This window comes from Amblyomma mixtum, chromosome 9, assembly GCF_055824585.1.
Source record: "Amblyomma mixtum isolate Tamu chromosome 9, ASM5582458v1, whole genome shotgun sequence".
NCBI classification, from domain to species: Eukaryota; Metazoa; Arthropoda; class Arachnida; order Ixodida; family Ixodidae; genus Amblyomma; species Amblyomma mixtum.
The window spans coordinates 45,390,994-45,412,058 of NC_143020.1; the positions used below are offsets into that span (position 1 = coordinate 45,390,994).

The 21,065-nt window shown below is 47.1% G+C and overlaps 1 protein-coding gene across 2 annotated transcripts; it reads left to right on the forward strand.

Annotated features, from left to right (window-relative positions):
• The first annotated feature begins 853 nt into the window (after positions 1-853).
• On the forward strand, positions 854-4,446 carry LOC149328875 (uncharacterized). 2 transcript variants are annotated; one of them, XM_089559868.1, is made up of 3 exons: positions 854-1,028; positions 1,168-2,314; positions 2,393-4,446. In XM_089559868.1, the coding sequence occupies exons 2-3, from the start codon at positions 1,175-1,177 to the stop codon at positions 3,188-3,190; spliced, it is 1,938 nt and encodes a 645-aa protein (XP_089415994.1). In that variant the 5' UTR covers positions 854-1,028; positions 1,168-1,174; the 3' UTR covers positions 3,191-4,446. The 2 variants fall into 2 exon arrangements, with proteins under 2 accessions (XP_089415994.1, XP_089415993.1); XM_089559867.1 differs by having other exon boundaries at positions 1,127-2,314; positions 2,393-4,445.
• The last annotated feature ends 16,619 nt before the right edge of the window (positions 4,447-21,065 follow it).

The window sequence follows — 21,065 nt, forward strand, 5'->3', positions numbered from 1 at the left end:
TCTTAGAGGCGAAGCTTAACATCTTAACCACACATCAGTGACCGCACTTTAGGTAAAAAATTCAGGGGGCACTTTGACTGTCTAAAGTGGGTAGAAGCGGAAGCGCTTTCCGCACCACCTTCACTGTTTCTGTGGCACTGGTGGCGTCACATATATTTGAGTACTAATTACTAAGTGATGGCAAATCACTAATTAATTGTTAATTACTGATTAATGCCTGAATGCTAATTAACTGCTAATTAATGACGCTTAAGCTTCGCCTTTAGGAGTGGAACGCGACAGCGCGTTGTAGCGCTGCCAGGGAGTCCACGGAACGCCACCACCCGTTCGGCGCGATGCCTTGCCCTTTGAACGCAACGCTTTTTGAGGAAAGGAAATGGCGCAGTAATTCTCTGTCATCTCGGTGGACACCTGAACCGCACCGTAGAGGAAGGGAGGTGGGAGTGAAAGAAGATAGATAAAGAGGAGCCGTATTGAAGAAAATGAAAATTGTATTTGAGGAAAGGAAATTACGCAGTAACTGTCTCACATATCTCGGTGGACACCCGTCAAAATTCAGGGGGGGGGGTACTTTTTTTACCTAAGGTGTGACCACTGATGTGTGGTTAAGATGTTAAGCTTCGCCCCTAAGAGTGGAACGCGACAGCGTCTTGCAACGCTGCCAAGGAGTCCATAGAACGCCATCGCCCATTCGGTTCTACGCCTCGCTCGTCGGTAAATTGGTTTTTGAGGAAAGGAAATGCATCTGTCTCTCATTTGTCGGTGGACACCTAAACCTCGCCGGAAGGAAATGGAGGAGGATGAGAGTGAGTGAAGACACCGTATTCACTATATGCGCCTTTGTTCATTCCAAACCATCGAGCTGGCATGGCGGAGTGGATAGCGTGCTCGTCTCTCACGCCGAGGCGACTGACCGCTAGGGGGCCGGTGAGTGCGAACGCGCTACGCATCGGCTCCGTAGAAACACGGCGATTTCTTCGAAGTACGAGCCCCGCAGTGCCCACCTCTTCACTACACCGTTCATAAAGGTGAGCACTACGATCAGCTCTACTTTGGTGGCCGACGGTCTCTCCTACGTGGGCCCACGGGCCGCAAACCACCCCTAACCGACCAGCTGCCGCAGTAGGCCTCGCGCCACCGTGCGTTCACCTGCCACCTCACCCACAGCGAGAGCATGGAGGTCCAGGTGCTCGGGGAGACCATCAACCCCAAGGACTACAATCCCAGGGACTGGACTCATATCCTGAACCTACCCACCCGCCAAAAAGATGCGCCGAAGATCCAGGACAAGGCGAACGCCAGCGCCGGCTCACGACCGACACATTCCATACACCAAGCGTCCCAGCTGCGAGCGGCGCGTCTCGCGGCGCAAAGGTCGCAACGCCAGCCACCGTTACCTGCGGGAGATTACAAGATTGTCTTCCGCTCGAACGGAGGCCTTTCTTTAACCGACCTTCAACCGCGCCAGCTTCGCCTCGCCCTGATAGCTGCGGCCAAGGACATCCAAGATCCAGACGCCACCCAGTTGCGCATTCACCCCATAAACAACACATGCACCATGAGCACCCCTCACCAAGCTGACGCGCTTCGCCTGGTCGCCATTCAACAGCTCAAAATTCGAAACCAACCCTACGCTGTCAGTGCCTACATCGCCCCCCCCGGATGGTGCAGTAAGGGGAGTTATTACCAACGCCTACTGGGAGGAAACCCCGACACAGGTTCAGAAGACCTCATCGTGGGCAACCCTACGGCCCCCATCATTGATGCACGCCGCATGGGACAGACCCGTTCAATCCTCATTACTTTCCGGGGGGGCCCGGTGCCCAGAACCATCTCCTACGGAGGCGGCCTCCACAACTGCACCCCCTACAGAGGACACCTCGACGCATGTACAAACTGCCGTCAACCTGGACACCGTTCGGACGTGTGCACCCTTCAGCGCACACACAACTGTCCAAGGTGTGGCGTCCCCCACCCACGAGAGGACACTCCGACATGCACCCCAGCCTGCATACTATGTGGAGGCGCCCACATGACCGGCACTAGAGGATGCAAAGGCAGGGGACGCCGCTCACCACCCGCCTCACTGCAACAGCACATCTCCCGCACACCGGACCGAGACGCGGACCGCACCGACGTGCGTCGGTCCAGCAAGTCGCGTTCATCATCTCGCCGCCGCCAAGACCAACAGGCTCGTCAACTTTCCTGGGCGGACAGAGTGGCCGGCAGAGTCAACAATGCCAGCAAGCCCCCGGCCCCTCCGCCCACACAGGTGGATCCCCGTGACCGGGAGCTCCAGGCCCTGCGAGACGAGGTGGGTCGTCTTACCTCTCTTATCCAGACCCCCACCTCCGTCCTTCCACAGCTTACACCAACCGTCCCTCCCGCCCAGCACACTCCACTACCTCAAACAACAACAGAAAACGTGGAAGAGTCCGTCTCCCAATCCCCACCCTCACCCCCACCCAAGAAAAAACGAACAACAGAGCCCACACCCGTTACCCAGACCGACCTGACATCCCTCGAGGCCCGCCTGGATGCTAAACTCGCTGAGATGGACGCGCGTCTAGAGGCAAAATTCAATCACCTCATCGACCACCTCTCCCAGCGGTTCGAGCAACAAATTGAAGCGGCATTTACGCGCATGGTGCACACCCTAGAGATGAGCCTTGCACAGTACGACGCCCGCCTCCAAACAATAGAGCAGGCCCTTCCCTCGCTACACCTCAATCCGCCGCATCAATCCAGCCCACCTACCCCACAGAACTACCCCACCAAAGCTCCAGTATGGCGGGGCTCCCTCCTAATTCCTTATCAATTCTTCAGTGGAACTGCCGCCGCTTCCGGGGCAAGCGCGCACCCCTCCAACTCCTCCTCCCCACATTTCCCACGCCCCACATCCTTCTCCTTCAGGACACACATAGCCCTGCCACACTTCCTAGCTACACATCTGTTCACTCGGACGCCACGAATACACCCAGGGCGTCCACACTCATACATCGCTCCATTACACACCAAACCCATTACATCACCTCCGAGACGCCCTGCGTACTTACAGAAATCATACAAGATACACACTCACTACCATCGATGTTTGTCGCCAATATATACCACCCACCATCTCACCCGATGGCTTCATTGGAAACGCTACTGCGAGATCTCCACCGTCTTGCAGGCAAGCATCCATTGATTATCGGAGGAGACTTCAACAGTCAGCATACTGACTGGGGCTACCGCACCACCACTGGACGAGGCCGGCGTCTCTGGTCCTTGGTACAAGAGCTCCGCCTCACAATACACAACAACTTTAACACCCCCACGAGGATTGGTAACAGTGTCAGCGCGGACACCAGCCCGGATTTAACACTGAGCCGCAACCTGGTTGGTATTACGTGGGCCACAACGCGTCATACATTAGGAAGCGATCATTACATCCTCTCCGTTACAGTACCGTACAAGCAAAGACAGGCCCGTCACCTAACACACAAAATCACCAACTGGGATGCTGTACGCTCCGCACGGGCGGCCCTCCCTGACGCTTCCATTATAGACATCGACCAGTGGGTGGCATCACTCATGAACGATGTCTCCACACACACGCGAACCCTTGTCACAACAACAGATACGCCCACCCTCGACACTCGCCTGGCCCACCTTTGGGAGGCCCACCATATCATCCTAGAGCGCTGGAAGGGGCAAAAGCTCAATCGGACCCTTAAAAAGCGGCTGGCCGCGCTGCAAACACAAATTACTGAGCACGCTGAGGAGCTCTGCCGATCAAACTGGGGTCAGATTTGCGACAGTTTGGCTGGCAATCTGTCCTCCAAACGTAGCTGGCAACTCCTCCGTCACCTAATTGACCCCACGCAATCCAAAACAGCCACACAACACCACGTCACACGCCTTATACACAAGACCGGCCTTTCTCCTGACGCACTCATTAATATACTTAGAAACACACATACAACTCCCGGTACCTCAAACCCCCTGCCCCCCTATACAGGCGCCCCGAATGCCAACCTCGACGCAGAGATCACGGAGACAGAAGTCAGAGCGGCCCTCCTGACTCTCCGTTCTAACTCCACCCCAGGAGTTGACCGGATCTCTAATGCCATGCTCCGCAATTTGGACGATCAATCGATCGCCCAGCTCACGGAGTACTTCAACAAATGCTGGCAGGAGGGCACTCTTCCCCAATCATGGCGTCACGACAAAATCATATTCATACCAAAGCCCCACAAACCACTTACACCCTCAAATCTCCGTCCCATTTCACTAACCTCATGACTAGGCAAGCTTTTCGAACACGTCGCACTCGCTCGACTCACCCAACACATGGCGGAGCAAGACCTGTACCCGCACAGCATGGTGGGCTTCCGTCCCCATCTGTCAGCACAGGACGCCATGCTCCAACTCACGCAGGACATTTTCGACCCCCTCATTCCGGGTCACACAAAAGCTGTCTTAGCCTTGGATCTCTCCAAGGCCTTTGATCGCCTGGACCATCAAGCGATCATGGCGGCTCTCTCCCCCTTGAACATAGGTGAACGTATGTACACCTATATTCAAACATTCCTTACTAACCGCACGGCCGAAATTCACTTCGGTCCCCACATCTCCCCCCCATACACCCTTAGTGGGGTCGGAACCCCCCAGGGGTCCGTCCTCTCCCCTTTCCTCTTCAATGTCACTCTCATTCCCCTTGCCCACAAGCTACAAACCATCCCTCACCTTCGGCATACACTCTATGCCGATGATATCACGCTATGGACCACCCATGGCAGTGATGGAGACATAGAGAACACCCTACAGTCCGCGGCTATCCTCACCCAAACGCATGCGCGGAGTATCGGACTCTCCTGCTCACCGGAGAAGTCGGAGCTCCTCATAATCCGCCCCACAACACGAAACTGTCCCACAGCCCCCATCACCGTGACACTGGAAAACCGGCCCATCCCGGAGGTAAACACACTCCGGGTACTTGGCCTCCACATCCAGAACAACGGGAAAAACACACTCACCATACGGAAACTCAAGCAGACAACTGTGTCGATATCACACCTAATCCGCCGCGTTTCTGCACACCACCGGGGCATGAAGGAGCATGACCTATGTCGTCTCATTCATGCCTTCGTCCTCAGCCGCTTTATCTTCACGCTCCCCTACCTGAAACTCCAGGCTAGGGAAATCTCCACCCTGGATGCCATGATTCGAACAGCATTTAAGACAGCATTACACCTACCCCAAAATACCTCAACCGAAAAACTCTTTCAACTAGGCCTGCACAATACGATAGGGGAGCTTATTGAGGCCCACCGACAGACACAATACATACGTCTCGCGAGAACCACCACCGGGAGACACATCCTACACACCCTCGGTATACGCCTACCAGTTACCGATCCCACACAGCTCCAGGTACCCCGCCTCATTCACCGCGATTTATTTATTAAACCTCCCCCCAAAAACATGCATCCCACCTACCACGAACCCCGCCGCAGAGCTCGCGCACGGGCACTCCACAAATACTATGGCACGGAACCGTATGCCGTTTGGGTGGATGCCGCATGCACGGGCGAGGACGCGGTTGTCGCCATCACGAACCCCTCCCTCCAACCCATTGCCACACTTCACATAACCCCTACTGCCACTTCGGAGGAGGCCTCTGCCCTGGCCATCACCCGCACGGAGGCGCGATATATACTGTCAGATTCCAAAACTGCCATACTAAATTTTGCTCGCGGGAGAGTTCACGTCCCTGCATTTCGCATACTGGACTCCCTCGCCGCTCACCCGCCCCGCCATGTGGAGCTGATATGGGTGCCTGCCCACTCCGGGAATCCCGGAAACGAGGCCGCCAACGCTTTAGCCCGAGCTTCTCTCAACCGGGCACCGGCGGCCTCCGACCTGGGGTTCTCGCGGGAGCGCATGCACTCATTCAGTGAAATGACGCAGGCCTACAAAGCCGAGCGTCGGCTCTACCCCCCACCTCATCCTTCCCTCGACAATTACCATCAGACACTTTGGAGGCGGCTCCAAACACGCACTTTGCCCTCCCCTTATATACGCTCGCGATATCACCCAGTCCACACGAACCCTTCCTGTACCCTCTGCCACCACCCCAAAGCCACCCTCGACCATATTCTTTTCCTCTGCCCGGCGGATCCTCCCCCGCGGGGCCTGGAGCACCTTACCTCATGGGAGGCTTGGGAGACCCTACTGCGCTCCGAGGACCCGGCCAAGCAAGCCATCGCCACCGGCCGGGCTGCCAGCGTCATGAGCCTCCGGGACATGAACGTTTGAGTGCAGTGGGGCCGTGCGGGGGCCCAAGGACCGACGTGTCCAAAACTCCCCTGTTATAAATAAAGTTTTCATCATCATCATCTCACGCCGAAGACCGGGGTTCGATTCCTGAGCTCGACCAATTTCTTAATACCTTTTATTTATTTATATGGCCTGACTAGTAAAGCTAATTAATCTAATTCGATAATTAAGCAATTAACTAAGCTTAGTCTCACTTACTTGGAGCATCACTATACGATCCCTTCAATTGGTTGTATGGTTACTAGCCAAAGTGCAATTGGGCCCGTTTGAAATTCGCGCACTGTGGCGTCACGACCGTTTCCACCAATTGAAAAGCGTGACATTTTCTGTCGACAACTGCTGCTTACAACGATGAGACATTAAAGGCTTCCACCTTAAAAAAAGTGCAGGCCCCCCCCCCCCCCCCCCCATGAATTTTGACGGGTGTCTACCGAGGTATGTGAGACAGTTACTGCGTAATTTCCTTTCCTCAAATACAATTTTCATTTTCTTCATTACGGGCCATCTTTGTATTTCTTCTTTCACTCCCACTTCCTCCCTTCCTCTACGGTGCGGTTCGGGTGTCCACCGAGATGACAGAGAATTACTGCTCCATTTCCTTTCCTCAAAAACCGTTGCGTTCAAATAGCAAGGCATCGCGCCGAACGGGTGGTGCGCGTTCCGTGGACTTCCTGGCAGCGCTACAACACGCTGTCGCGTTCCACTCCTAAAGGCGAAGCTTAAGCGGCATTAATCAGTAATTAACCATTAATTAGTGATTTGGCATTACTTGGTAATTAGTACTCAATTACATGTGACGCCACCAGTGCCACAGAAGCAGTCAAAGTGTTGCGGAAAACGCTTTCGCCTCTACGCACTTTAGACAGTCAAAGTGCCTCCTGAATTTGTTATGCCCTGCCTGTCTACTGTTTGATCTGAAATGCCAGCCTCGGTTTTTTTTTTTTGCAGGGATGTGAATTCATACTTGGGTAAAATTTGCACTCTGTTTAAATGGTGACGCGTCTTGTAGCTGAACCTTTCTTCAAATGCTCCTTTAGAAGCGCTCTGTACTGAATGAGCAGAATGCGTGCCAATGTCATTACAGCAATGACTGAAGCGTGTACTTCATCGATTTCTAATAACAAGGGTCGCGGCTGAAAAGTCTTTCATGTGACAAGGTCTACGCTGTCCAAATGCTGCTTCATTCTGGCAGCCGCAGCAATCTTTCCAAGCAGAACGTTAGTTTAAAGGGACACTGAGGAGAAATTGAAGTTGACTTGCATCGACAGAATACCAGCTCCTGATTACAAAAACGCCATTCATACTGACAACAAAGCTCTTGTAACGTAGAAAAGAGCAAGAACTAAATACAGGTATCGCCGCCACAGGCCAAACTCGCAAGTACAAGCTTCATGGCGTCATAGGACAAAACAGTGTTGCTAGAACCAATAGTTCTAGCAACACTAGGACACCAGAAGCTACGAATCACTGAGGCGCAGCAAATGCATGCGCAAATCTCCTTGACGTCCCCAGATGGCGCCACGTACCCGACAGCTAGGCACGCTCCTGCAGCGCCGGGACCAATCAGCGCCTGCTCACAGCGGTATGCGGGCTGCCGGTATTCCGCTAACGGTAACAAGGTACACGGTATGCTGAAGGTGTCTATTTGCGAAAACTTCGTTGACGACTTCGAGAACGGGATCCATTGTAACGCTGGCAAAACGCCGGTGCAAACGTAAACGAAGCGACGGCCGCAATAGTCGATTGATGCCTTGAACGTGCGGCCAGCGGTAGCTTTTTTTTCGGCTGCTGCTGGGCCGCACTGCTGGCAGCCAGAAATCACGGAGTCTGCGTTACGTCATGTGCACGTCATGGTTCACGTCACTTAGTCCTGTGTCGTCATAGGAGAATCCCAAGTTTGAATCAGAGCGGCGGGAAAAACCTTTTCTACTTCGAATCCAAGTTTCTTAGAAATAAATGCACCTTTCGCTGCCGGCCAAGTGGCAACAAAACCATGAAATGCCGAACTATCGGATTTTGCTATAAAAAAATATTAATAGAGCTCTCCTCAGTGTCCCTTTAAAGTTGAACCTTAACATGCGTTTCCGAGTTGAAAACAAGCGACGGTAGTGAACCACGTGTCTTCACACCTTCAAAGCTTCTCACGCGGGTTCAACCCCGGCCTTGGCACTCGAATTTCGATCGGGACGAAATTCTAAAGGTCCGTCTATTGTGCGGTGTAAGTGCACGTTAAAGAACCCCAGGTGGTCGAAATTTCCGGAGCCCTTCACTACGGCGTCTCCCATTGCCTGAGTCGGTTTGGAAAGTTCAACCCCGTAAACCAAACCAGAACCTCTCATAATTGAGCTTCGGGTCATACTGTGGTCAATATGGGCCCTATTTTATTTCGTTTTTTAAATTTTTACCACCGCAAAAGCAGTGTTCTCTACAGGCTGAAGACATTTGTTGTAAGCTGTTACAGGCCAAGCGCGCTTTGCACACATCACTGAAAATGGCAATCGGATTAGCTCGTGTACAAAATGAGTGCTCGTAGCACCTTCCAATATAAATGCTTGTGTAGCTCAGGTAGCAAATTTAGTTTCAGAATTTTCGAGAAATTTGCGGGTGGATCAGAGTGGCCGTTCGGGCTTCTTGCTAATTACGAAGACGGAAACGACCAAAGGCACAATGACGAAAGAAGAACAGACGAGACTCTGCTCTCGTTTTGTGCCGTTCCCCTTTTTGTTCCTCACTTTTCGAGTGAAGCATGTTTCTACCTACCTTCCTGTGGTCAGGTTGTTTCGATGTCAACCCTTATTCGGAGGTCTTCTTCAGCAACCAAGAGAAAGAGAAGATAAATATCGGTAGATTCGGTTTACTTAGCCCCATACTAACAGTGATCTTTTGTTTCAATTATGAGCAGCAGTTTGTTTTAAAAACAACTGCTCATGGCAAATATTTCCCATATTCTCCTGAATTTTGTTTTTCCATAGTAAGATTACTCCATTCATTATCAGTTCTTCTTTCCCATATCTAACACTTCCAATGTGGGTTATACAGAACAAAACAGACGAATGACCAAAAAAAAAAGACATTGGTTTGGTGATTTACTGGGGTTTAACGTCCCAAAGCAACTCCGTAGGGAGTCCGTCGTGGAGGGCTCCGGAAATTTCGACCACCTGGGGTTCTTTAACGTGCAGTCACATCGCACAGCAAAAGAAAGAGACTTTCACCGTATACGGAGGAGGGTGACGCTGTTGAACGCTCTCAATGATAGGTCACACTTAAACTTCAATACTCCGATAGCAAAAAATCTGACAGCTCTCGCCGTAGCAAAGTTGGTGGGGCACTGGACGCGCAGTTCGGAGGTTGTAGGTTCGGCTACGCACAGGCGGCATCCGGTAGTTTTTTCTTCTGCTGTTCTAATGAATTATCTTTAAGCGATAAAAAATTCGCTAATAATCATTATTGTTTAACACAACAAACCAACAACATTCACTATGCTCTTTGGTTTCTGTGGCTATCGGCTTGTGTGGTATGTATAACGAGCCCCTCATTTCCCTTTCCTTGTCTGCTGAATTGCTTAACGAGGGCGTGGCTTCTGGCAGCCTTGATGCCATAGGAAGCACTAGAGGGCTCTTGCATAACTTGCACCCTAACCGCTTAATGACGTTCCACGTCATACAAGCGGTAATAGAGGACATTCTACGGCCACCGCTTATGGACCAGGGGGGTGCTGATCAACACTCTCAAGGTTAGGTCACACTTAAACTTAAATACCCTAGAAAGCAAAAGATCTGACAGCTGTCGCTGTCGCTGAGTTGTAGAGCACCAGACGTGTAATTCATATGTCATGGGTTCGGTTCCCGCCGGCTTAGTGTGGTTGGTTATCCTTTGGCTTTTCTAATCAGTTACGTTTAGCAATAAAATATTCACTAATAATCTTCAGTGACCAACAGAACAAATTGAAAAAGAATCCCATATGCGCCTCGTTTTTGTTGATATTGAGCGTATGTTCAAAATATCTGATGGATGATGTGGGGACAGCTGGTAAAACAAGAGGGCCTGAGCAGAGAGATGCATGCGACCATTCGAGAGGAAGAAGCCATTCAGGAGAGCTAAAAGTGCAAGGTAGCCTTCGAGCCTTACTAAGTAAAGTTACAAGTCCTGAGTGTCCCTCTACTTCAAGAAGCTGTGGCTTAATTTATGAACATTTCACGCAATCCTACTATCACCTTGTGTTGAAAATAACTCGCTGATAGTACTCAGTTCTCGTTATATCTCGTTGCCGGAGCCGCTGTTGACAGGTGCATTTGGAGACCGAGAATCTACAAAAGTTTGCAACTTATCATGGGTGTCATGATTCGAATGTTTCAAGAGATCAACGAAAAATTATACTTGCAGGCCTTCTATAACACGGGATATTTGCCCATGTAGAGAGGAAAGCTGGTTTACCTGTCTATACGGACCAGTCGAAGAGTCTGGATCAAAAACATTGTGCTATGTCATCTTTGTAGCGGTGTGGTAAGGAACTGAGCACGAATGACAGGTCTGCTTTGTCAGCTACTTTGCGGTTAGACGAAGATGCATACATGCTTTCTGTACCGGAGGATGTTCAGCTGCTAATGCGATGAATGTCTTCCAGCGTCTGCTGTCAGAGAGAAAAAAGCGAGAGTTTCAGTGCGTGTTCCGTTACAATTTTTTTTCTGCAATAAAACGAGAACAAATATCCCCACGAATTACTAACCGTCAGCCTGATGTCATTACCCTTGACTGGACGACAAGGAAAGTTTCACAGTTTCTGCACAAATTTATGCACATCTTCTGCCAAGACTGCCTGCGTGCAATCTGCGGCTATGTGCCGAATTTTTTTTTCTTTTGGCTTCTCGCTTTCTCAGAGCATCTTTTTTCTTGCTGATTTATGCAGACACCTCAAACCAGCCTTCTTCTACAAATACGGTGGCAATTTTCCTTGCATGGCTTGTTTGACGACAACTTGGAGAACTTGGAGAAGTAAAAAAGAATGACTGCTTTTTCCTGTCCTTACTTTTAGCCCTTATTACTCGCGGATATCTCGTTTCTCTGCCTAAGCTCTTCCTGTCCTCCCCAGAGTACAGAAGCAACCGCAGTTACTGTAGCAGCGCCTTGTAGTGTTTCGTGAGGGAAGGTAGCTAGATTAATTTACCTGCGCGAACATGGCGGATGTGACGGGCTGTTTGATGTACTTCTGAGTACAAAAGCGCGGGCAAGTGCAGGGCCGAAACACACCGAATCGCGGACGCAAATGCTTTATTACTGCAGCAGCTTCTGGCCCTGTTTTTTGAATTCTTTCCATTAAGTGACACGCACCTGATCGATCTTTGTGGAGGGTGTACTATTTTCTCGGTTCACGGACGATTATGTTTAGGTGTGCGTACCAAAGGAAGCTTGATATAAGTTTTAACCAGGTTTAGTTCCAGCTTAGTTGACGCGCAGTGCGTACAGACTTATGCGCATGTAAATGGTGCGTATACAAAGGAAAGTAATGTAATCAAACGTAGGTACCGGCTGCATACAGTACAACTTCTTTAATCCTTTATGAGCAAGCACGGTAGCTGTCCAGCAATTTATGAGCCTATAACTCTTTATATTGCAGGAAATTGAAAATTCTCTAATTTTACCGAAATTGATAAATATGTTCTCCCTCTGTGTTCTTACATAGAGGACACCTGATTATTGTAGTAGCACAATGAACAGTTTTTCCTGGTTTGGTTATTTAGTTAACGCCCTGGGCATATGATAAATTACACAGTAGAATGGAAAAAACAATAAAAAACAAAAAGACAAAAAATGCAATGAATGAAACAAGGATACAAAGTACAGGATGCAATGAACGGAAATATTTCAACCAAAGATGATATGCAAACATGAAAAATAATGCAGCAGTTAATAATTGTCTGGGAATTGTTCGCTGCTGGTGCCGTTAGTTAGAAATACAAAAATACAATGCAAAACGAACACAGCATTTACACATAAGATGTCAGCCGTTGCAATAACTTATGAAATAGAACATCCAACGGACATTTTAGAGCTGTCAGTGCTAGTTATGCTGGTAAGTGACGCAGGCAAATTCTTCTAGTGTTTGATGATCTGGTTAACAAATGAATATGAATAGCTGAATGTGTTGCAATGTGGAGTGTTCATAGTTCTGGCGGTGGTTACAGCGAGGTAATTTTTTTGGGGGGGAGGGGGGGGTTGGATTTAAAGTTAATACAAGTGTGAGTTGTGAAAAAATATTTTACAAGAAATACACAGGTGAGAATATTTTTCTGCGTACGGACATCATTTGGAGATGTACGAACGCTTTCATGTCATTAACATTGGCAGGCCTTCCATAGTTGTTTATTATGAATCGGGCTTAGGGATTTTGTATTGAGTCAAGAGTCAGCGGTAGGAGGACATGCCCTGGATCACAAATTGGTTATGCGCATTGATGCTGTGGACGAACATAAGTTGTGTATAACAAAATTTTATCGATAATGATGCCAACGAAAAATTGCAGCAAATGTATCCAAATGTGCGGCTTTCCTGAAAAGTCAGGCGACCAATACGAGCTTTCAAGTTAAATTACTGCCAATGTGCACACGCACGTATTGCTTTGACTTTACATTTTCTAATACAATGTTAATAAACAGATAGGGGAGAATGATTACGCTAGTACGAGATATTATCACACGCTTACTTTGGTTAGTTTTTTTCCATGCGCCTTGTAAGACACCATTCATTCTTAATGTTAAGATCCTTCTGAATAGCGATATTGTCTGAGTGGTTAATTATTTTACGATGTACTTTGCAATGTGATCCCGGATGCGGCGGTCAAATTTCGATGGAGGCGAAATTCTTGAGGCTCGTGTACTGTGCGATGTCAGTGCACGTTGAAGAACCACAGGTATTCCAAAATTTTTCCTGCCATTTACTATGGCGTCTATTATAGCCTGAGTCGCATTACTGCGCAATGGGCTGCAAGCTGAGAAGTTTTCGAAGATACGTGGTTGAGCAAGTCATCAATGCAAAAAAGAGTTCAGCATTCAGTCTTGCGGGACACAGGGGCCCACTGAAGCCAAAGGCGATTTGGCGTCATTTCTAGCCACAAAGTGAACTTGTGATGAAGGAAAGGCGTGGATCCAATCAATAACGGCAAGATGTATGTCTAGAACGCTTAGTTTACGAAAAAGTAGTGCATGGTTTACTTTTTCAAATGCTCTGTAAAAACACAGGAATATACAGCTAGTTATATAAAGAGTATAAGTTGGCATGCTAATCGTTAGTGAAGGAGGTGAATTGACAGTTACACGAGAAATGTTTACGGATGCCATGAGGCCTCATTGTGAAGATTTTTTTAAAAAATTATATGCGTGTATATTTCATGTTGCCTAATTTTTTACGGCACTGATTCCATGAAATGGGCCTGTAGTTATGTATATCGTGTGCTGGTCCAATCGGTGAATAAGGTTTACTTAGCCAATTTGCTAATCGTGCGGTATGCTCCCAGAGTTACATGTTTGGGAAAAATGTATTGTATTGTGGTAGAACTATATTCTATAGTATTACAGTATTTTGTAAGGACATAATATTGATTTCGTCTGCCCCACGTATTGCTCTTAGTTTCATTTTTTTTATTCTGGCACTGATTCCATTTGTATGGACTACGAACGGATCAATGCAGTGATAATTAGCAGGACCTATTGCAGGCATCTGATCAGGAAGCCTAGGGGATGATAATAATTGAATGAAGCATCGTTATTGATAGTAGCACACAAACGGAGAAGTACTAGCTATGTGCTCAGGACTTACCAGTATGGTATTACGGGTCTACTAGTGTACACGCGTATGTTGACCGAAATTCGCTTTGAGCTAGTTGTAAGAATATTAGAACTATACAATTGAGAACTACCTATATGCCTGACGTAAAACCACTAAGACATGATATCGCAGCTGTTTCATATGCTACCCAATGGTTGAGTTTGAAAGAATGTTTCGCAGTTCGGCGTACCCGTTTTTTTCCTTTTTAATAATCGAGAGAGAGAGAGAGAAGTGTGGTATCAAGATGTTTATGGTTAGTCTGGGGCGGTTGAAAGAGGAACGTGTTTGGTTATTAACTCCATTATTTTATTTTTAAAAATGGATCGGTGCGTTTCTACGCCCTGTTCCCGATGCGGTGGTTAAGAAAGTGCCGAGAAATGAGCGAACAGCTAAGTGTTGATGGCGGGATAGTTAGTTAGTTTTTGTAATCCGGAAACTTTTTTCTCTTCCTGCGTGTATCTGGTTGCGTTTTTGCGAGCGTAAAGTGCAGTATATAATGTTCACTCAGCCGAGGCATGTGCGCATAGTACAGAAGTTTTCCGATGATAATGTTAGACTGAGGTCCAGGAGTGATGAGGTGTGTTTGTTACACGTGTTGGGAGATTAGCACTGCGATAAGCAGAACCGAAAAATGAAAAAATAATCGGTCTTCCTCCGCGCACAAACAATGTAGGAAAATAATTCGCCTAATAGTAGAACTTCGGCTCCATGGGAAAGCACGCTAATCTGGTTTAAACAGTAATTTTGTGGATTAACAATGCGGAGGTGTAAATCTAGACACAATAACGGAAGAAGATGCCTGACATGACTGTAACTTGTAGCATTCTTTGCATTAAAGGAGAGCTTACTAGGCAAAATAAATTTTGAGAACTAAGAGGACAAAGGCCGCTGACCAAGAGAGCACAACTGGCGCGTTTGGGTGGTTGCTGCAAGATTTGAAGTTTGTAGGCACGTTTTTCACTCTCACACAGACCGCATGCGAACAGATTGTTGTTGAGATCAAGACGGTACCTGACTGGCGCTTCACTTCTAAGCCGCCGTAAGCTCTCCGCATCGATCTGTTAGTTCACTGTGTTCCAAAATGAAAGCCGCACATTTCAGTGCTAAAGCACTACTTCACGAGGTCTAGCCGGCTTACCGAGCTTGTGTGAAGCTTGAAGTTAACGGTTGCCTGGGCTAAACCATAAATAAATAAACAAACTAATAAATTAATTAAAATTTGCCGCTACCGGGATTCGAACCAGCGTTGGCGTGAACAGATAGGCTTCGTTGGTCACTGCAGGAGAGCCCTATGCTTTTTTTTTATATTTATTGCCTGTCTTTCGCACGTAACAGTTAACCAAAAAACCCTCAACAAAAAACACTCAAAACGCTATGTACATACGACGCTGTGTTGGTCAGCCAACATGTGTCTGTCTTGGTCAGATCTAAATTACTGTAACATACACAACAGCTCGTCTTGAGGGCCACTCGGGAGACTCCGCAGCGGCTTTCTGGGTTGCAAGAAACCGGTCTATTCTTTCCCGAAAATAAATTTGGGCAGGTCGTGCATCTGTATCGCAATGATAGCCTACTATTCTGGAGCACCATACACAGTGGAGGCCCAAGAGCATTATGAGATAAAATGGTACCTAATCCTCACTATCAGTGCTTAAATAACGAATTCCCTGCGTGTCAAGTGATAGCTCTTTCTTTATTGTCCTGTGTAACACATCCCAAAAATAAACCTCCTCTCAGCAATGCTATCGCCGCAGGTAATCACGTCTCCTGTTTCGCTGCGATACCCTCTCACGCTGCGCACTGCACATCGCCATCATCATCAACTAAAAACCCATCGAACTCCGGATGATTGGAAAGTTGCCCAAATCATTCCAGTCTTTAAAGCAGGTGACCGCAAATCAGCCTCTAACTACCGTCCTATATCATTAACCAGTATCCCATCCAAACTTCTCGAGCACATTATATCCACGAACCTAATGGCACATCTAGAATCTAACGACTTCTTTTATCCTCACCAGCACGGTTTTAGGAAACACCTTTCATGCGAAACACAGCTTGCTGAGTTCATACATGACTTACTCGAATCTATGGACAATAACCTTCAAGTAGATGCCATATTCCTCGATTACTCTAAAGCATTCGATCGCGTCCCCCATAACCACTTACTTCAAAAGCTTTCATTGCTAGGAATTCCCGCCAACCTAATCCACTGGATCGAAAATTTTCTTTCAGGACGCAAGCAGTTCACTTCCGCAAACGATAGCCACTCACCCTTCACCAGCGTAACATCAGGGGTCCCTCAAGGCGCTGGACTGTCACCGCTTCTATTCCTCATTTACATTAATGATCTCCCTTGTAACATAAACTCTAATTTACGGCTTTTTGCAGATGATTGCGTCATATACAGAGTTATTGAGGCGGCCAATGATTCATCTTTACTTCAAACCGATCTTAACACACTCGCGTCATGGTGTAATACGTCCCTCCTGTCGTTAAACATTAGCAAGTGCAAATCTATGTCTTTCACGAGAAAACGCGCTATGAATCCGCATCAGTACAGCATTGGTTCACTTCTTGTCGACCCCACATTATCATACAAATATCTTGGCCTCCACCTAACACCATCACTATCATGGGTAACCCACATTCAAAACATTTGCGCAGAAGCCTCACGCACACTCGGCTACTTACGACGTAACTTGAAGGACGCATCCCCTGATATAAAGAAACTAGCATACATGACATTCATTCGCCCGAAATTAGAATATGCGTCATACATTTGGCATCCATCGCAAGCTTATCTCGCCGCCGACCTCGAAGCCGTACAGAACCGCGCCATCCGCTTTATAACATCTTCCTATTCAAGAAAAACCAGCATCACTGCACTGAAACAGTCCGTCTCCATTCCATCGCTCGTGTCACGCCGCATCATATCTCGCCTCTGTCTTCTGCATCATTTCTATTATCATCCGTGCTCACGCCACGCAAAACTAGAACCCCCCCATAGGACGTCTAGCCGCTTGAACCACAATCATAGCATCGCTCGCATCAACTGTCGCACGTTAGCACTCAGTTCTTCTTTTTTCCCGCACGCAATAGCTCTATGGAATGCCCTGCCAAACAGCATTGTATCATGCACTAATCGCAAATCATTCCGTGAAATACTAAAGGACCATTTTTCGTGAGTGCAATCTTTTCAATTATATGTTGTGCTTGAGACAGACAAGTGTCCTTGCTTTTTTTCATTCCTTAGCCTTTGTTTACTCATGTGTTAAATTTTTTTTTACTTTGTATAACCTTTTCGACGCCCCTTACCTGTTGTACATCTCTATTCCTTTTCAATGTTATTTTTTTTTTCTTTCTTTGTAGTGTTCTTGTCTTGTTCGTACAAATCTTGAGTTTGCTCCCCCCTTATGTAATGCCCTCGGGCCTTTAAGGGAAAAATAAATGAAATGAAATGAAACTAATATACACACTCTCGCGATGAGAATTGCACACCGCCGTCTTCATCAATAATACTACTATGGAACTAATATCGTCGCCAGACGTGCGTAACACCCTGCAAAGCAAAATCATCGAGCCAACCAGGCTAAGTTTTCGCACGTCTAGTCGATTTAGCTGCGTTAAAACCTTCCTACTCTTCTTAAAAAGTTACGACGTCCAGCCAGTTCTCGCTAATAGAAAACGATGTCCCCTTGGGTAGTTTTACGGCTTGCACTCCTAAGCAATGTCCTCATGGCTAGTTAGTCTGCGAGGAAGACACTGAATCAGTTTATACAATGTAGTCAGGCAGCGAGCTTTTGGCAAAATTTGTGAATTAAAACCAATATACATATGCGCAGGTATCCCTGAAGTGCACGGTTACAACGATTAATCTTGTGCGAGCTGGTTTGCGTCTTTGCTACTTTGCGCAATAGATGGGTCGCCTCTAGCTAGAGCTACGACGTCGACCTGCTTTATTTTTCTTATGATCGCCCGTCTTCAAGAATTTGAGATTCACGTGGAGAAGTATATTTTCCAGTGGTATTCTTTTTATATACTTAAACCATGCTCATTACCTTTTTTTTTGCTGCGAAATACGAATTAGAGTGCGTATAACTATTATGCGTTTCAAAACAGTGCTTCAGACACCTGTTCATTTTAGCCCTTGCAACCTAACCTAATATTTACGCCATACGCAGCAGCCACCAGCTAGCTAATACACGCGCTGCTTCCAGTGATAAGACAGCACAGCGAGCACTAGACAGGTACAGGGTAGAATGGTCATTGCCTACGATGTCATTGTGGAGAGCAAGAAGTTAGCCTGATGGCGGGAATGAAGTGAAAAGACTGATAAAAGTAGTTAGAACTAAAGCAAGGTAAGTCACTGGTGGTGTTGGCGAAGGCAGCGATTGAGCCAGTGCAGTAAATCCTTCAAAAAGTTCAGCAGGAAAGAGAAAGGCACCGCATTGATAAAGGAATTCTTGGCAATGTAAAGCAAAGAAAGTCATCACTGTCGTCATCAACCCCATCAGCATGACTATGTCCACAGCAGGACAAAAGAATCTCCGATATATTTCTAATTCACCCAGTCCAGCGCCAGCTGCGGCCACCTTATCCAAGCAAGTTTCTTAACTTCGTCGAGCCATATAACTTTCTGCCGCCCGCTGCTACACATACCTTCTTTCCGTATCCAGTGCGTTACCCTTCAAGACCATAGGTTATCTAGTGCGTTACCCTTAACGACCATAGGTTTAACTTTCCTTCGCCTTACGTGCCCTGCCTGAGCACATTCCTTCTCCTTAAAGGCGACGATAAAAAAGCAAAGCCTTATTTGAAGTAAAGATAAATTTGACCACTTATTCGCCGCAACGGCTGCATCATTATGTAAGCTGCGAATTCCTTATCGTGAGTCCCTGCCGCTGATCAGGCTAGCAAAACTACGCCTGACACTTTATTAGAGCAGAGCATTGCGTGGCGTAAGCAACCTCCCCGCTTCGTAATTTAACAAGGCGCCCACGCACCATCTGTCTGGCAAGCTGTTATTTCTTTAGTCATGAAGGATCATGATGTTCTTGAACTCTTCTGCGAGATTCGAGTCTTAGGATTTTTTTTGTGCGCCAAGGACGATGCCCTCGCTAACTGCACTTCCATTCGTCTTGACCTTTCAGTCGAGGTTTTTAACCCTGTAGTCAACAGTAATTTCGTGTTTCTGTGCCTTTGCCTCCGTGCGATATCAGCTGAGACGTGAAAGGTCATGAACTTAATCGGAATAAAACGGATCTGGAAAAATGAAAGTGCATAAAGAAGAATTGGAACCCTTAGAGGGGTGTTCTCTAATCTTTCAAGTATAGACAAAGTGGAAGTCTAGCCTTTCTCGAGAGAAACTGGAATGCTAGCCTGAGGCAAGCGGAGCATTTTGCGAAACTTCGTAAAAATCTTATACGAGCCAAACACTAGGTGCATTGTAAAACAAGGTAAAAAAAGGTTTCCATTTATGGGCAAAATCTTCTAAGTTTTACGCATATATAGCTGCTACGTAGAACTAAAAGATGCATTTTCTATCTCTCTTTCCGAGAAAGAAAAAAAAAACACCCGACAACGATTGAAGTACGTTAATGAAAAACTGCTTACGGAACCGACCTTACGTACACAAAATCCAGAATTGCACTCCATAACATATTTTCCGTTACTGTGCGTCGCGCTGGTGAATTCACAGAACTAATGTAGTTTTGATTATTGAAGTAACGCGTGAAGAACATAAATTGTGCACCAACAGTGCTTTACCGCATTGCATGGCGCTCCCTTGAGAAATTGCATGGCGTAATATCTCATTGCATGGCGTGATATAGGCCTTGCATGGCGCTCTCATTAGAGCTTACATGTGCCAGTCAAGTTGGAGGCTAGCTTGAGACAGGGATTAGACCCGCCAGTATATCCAGTCAAATCTCTGCCTTCCAGACTTGCGAACTGAAATTGTGACGCAATCGCTCGTAGTACAGTGTTCTGGGTAGTGTCATGTGATTACTAGTTGCATATACCCTACGCAAGCTACTCAAGTTGGAGGATAGCTTCTCACAGGAGTTCGAACAGACGACATACGCACATTATATTGAATGCCTTCCCAGACCTTCCCGGCCAAATTGATTTAACAGTTAGTTGTACAGCGTTCCTTTTTATGTCATATACGTGCGTCTGTTAGTGTTTGTGGTGGGTGTGTGGGTGGGTGTCGTTGCACCCAGGGCACTAATACCTTCGCATTGCCATATGTAAGGAGTCGAGTGTCTATTCTTAAACCCTGTTTGATGTGGAAACACAAGTGGCCAAAGATTCAGTGAGTAAGATCATCACTCATGTTCCTATTTTCTTCGTGCTTTCACATAGCCTCACAGGGTGGCGAAATTGTCCTGAAAAGTGGTCAAAGCGAGCGAAGTTCTGCAGAAACAAATTTTTATCGGTCTCACTCGAGGACAGATTAACTGAACGACTAGGCGGCAGTGATAGGAACAAATCTGTTCGCGTGCGTCCTAAAACTAAATACCACTGCAATCGGCCGCATCCAACTTGATGCTGGCGAACAACCATCGAGGTAATGCGACAAAACTAACTACTCCGGACTCGAACAATGTAGAAGCAGTTAAGCGTAGCTGTTATCTTTAGAGATACCCCTAGATACACAAAAAAAAAAACAATATATTAGCGCAGCGAGAACATAAATCTAATGTTGATTATTAGAGAAGGAAGCTGGGAATAAAACACCGAGAAATGAATGTTTTATCAGAATGCAACATAAATAGTGATCGATAAATAAATGCATAGGGATGGCTTGGAAACGTTTACAAGCTCAGTTGGCTGTCAGACCACGCAAAAAGAATCGAAGAGAATTTCTAAAAATTGAATTGCAAAGAGAAAGAGTTACAGAGGTTCTCGAATTTCACTCG

Bases quoted from the DNA above. Each gene is read 5' to 3' on its own strand.
- LOC149328875 (XM_089559868.1), top strand. From the start codon at position 1,175: ATGGAGGTCCAGGTGCTCGGGGAGACCATCAACCCCAAGGACTACAAT. The intron at 2,315-2,392 runs GTGGGTCGTCTT...CCTCCCGCCCAG, and splicing joins TCCAGGCCCTGCGAGACGAG to CACACTCCACTACCTCAAAC.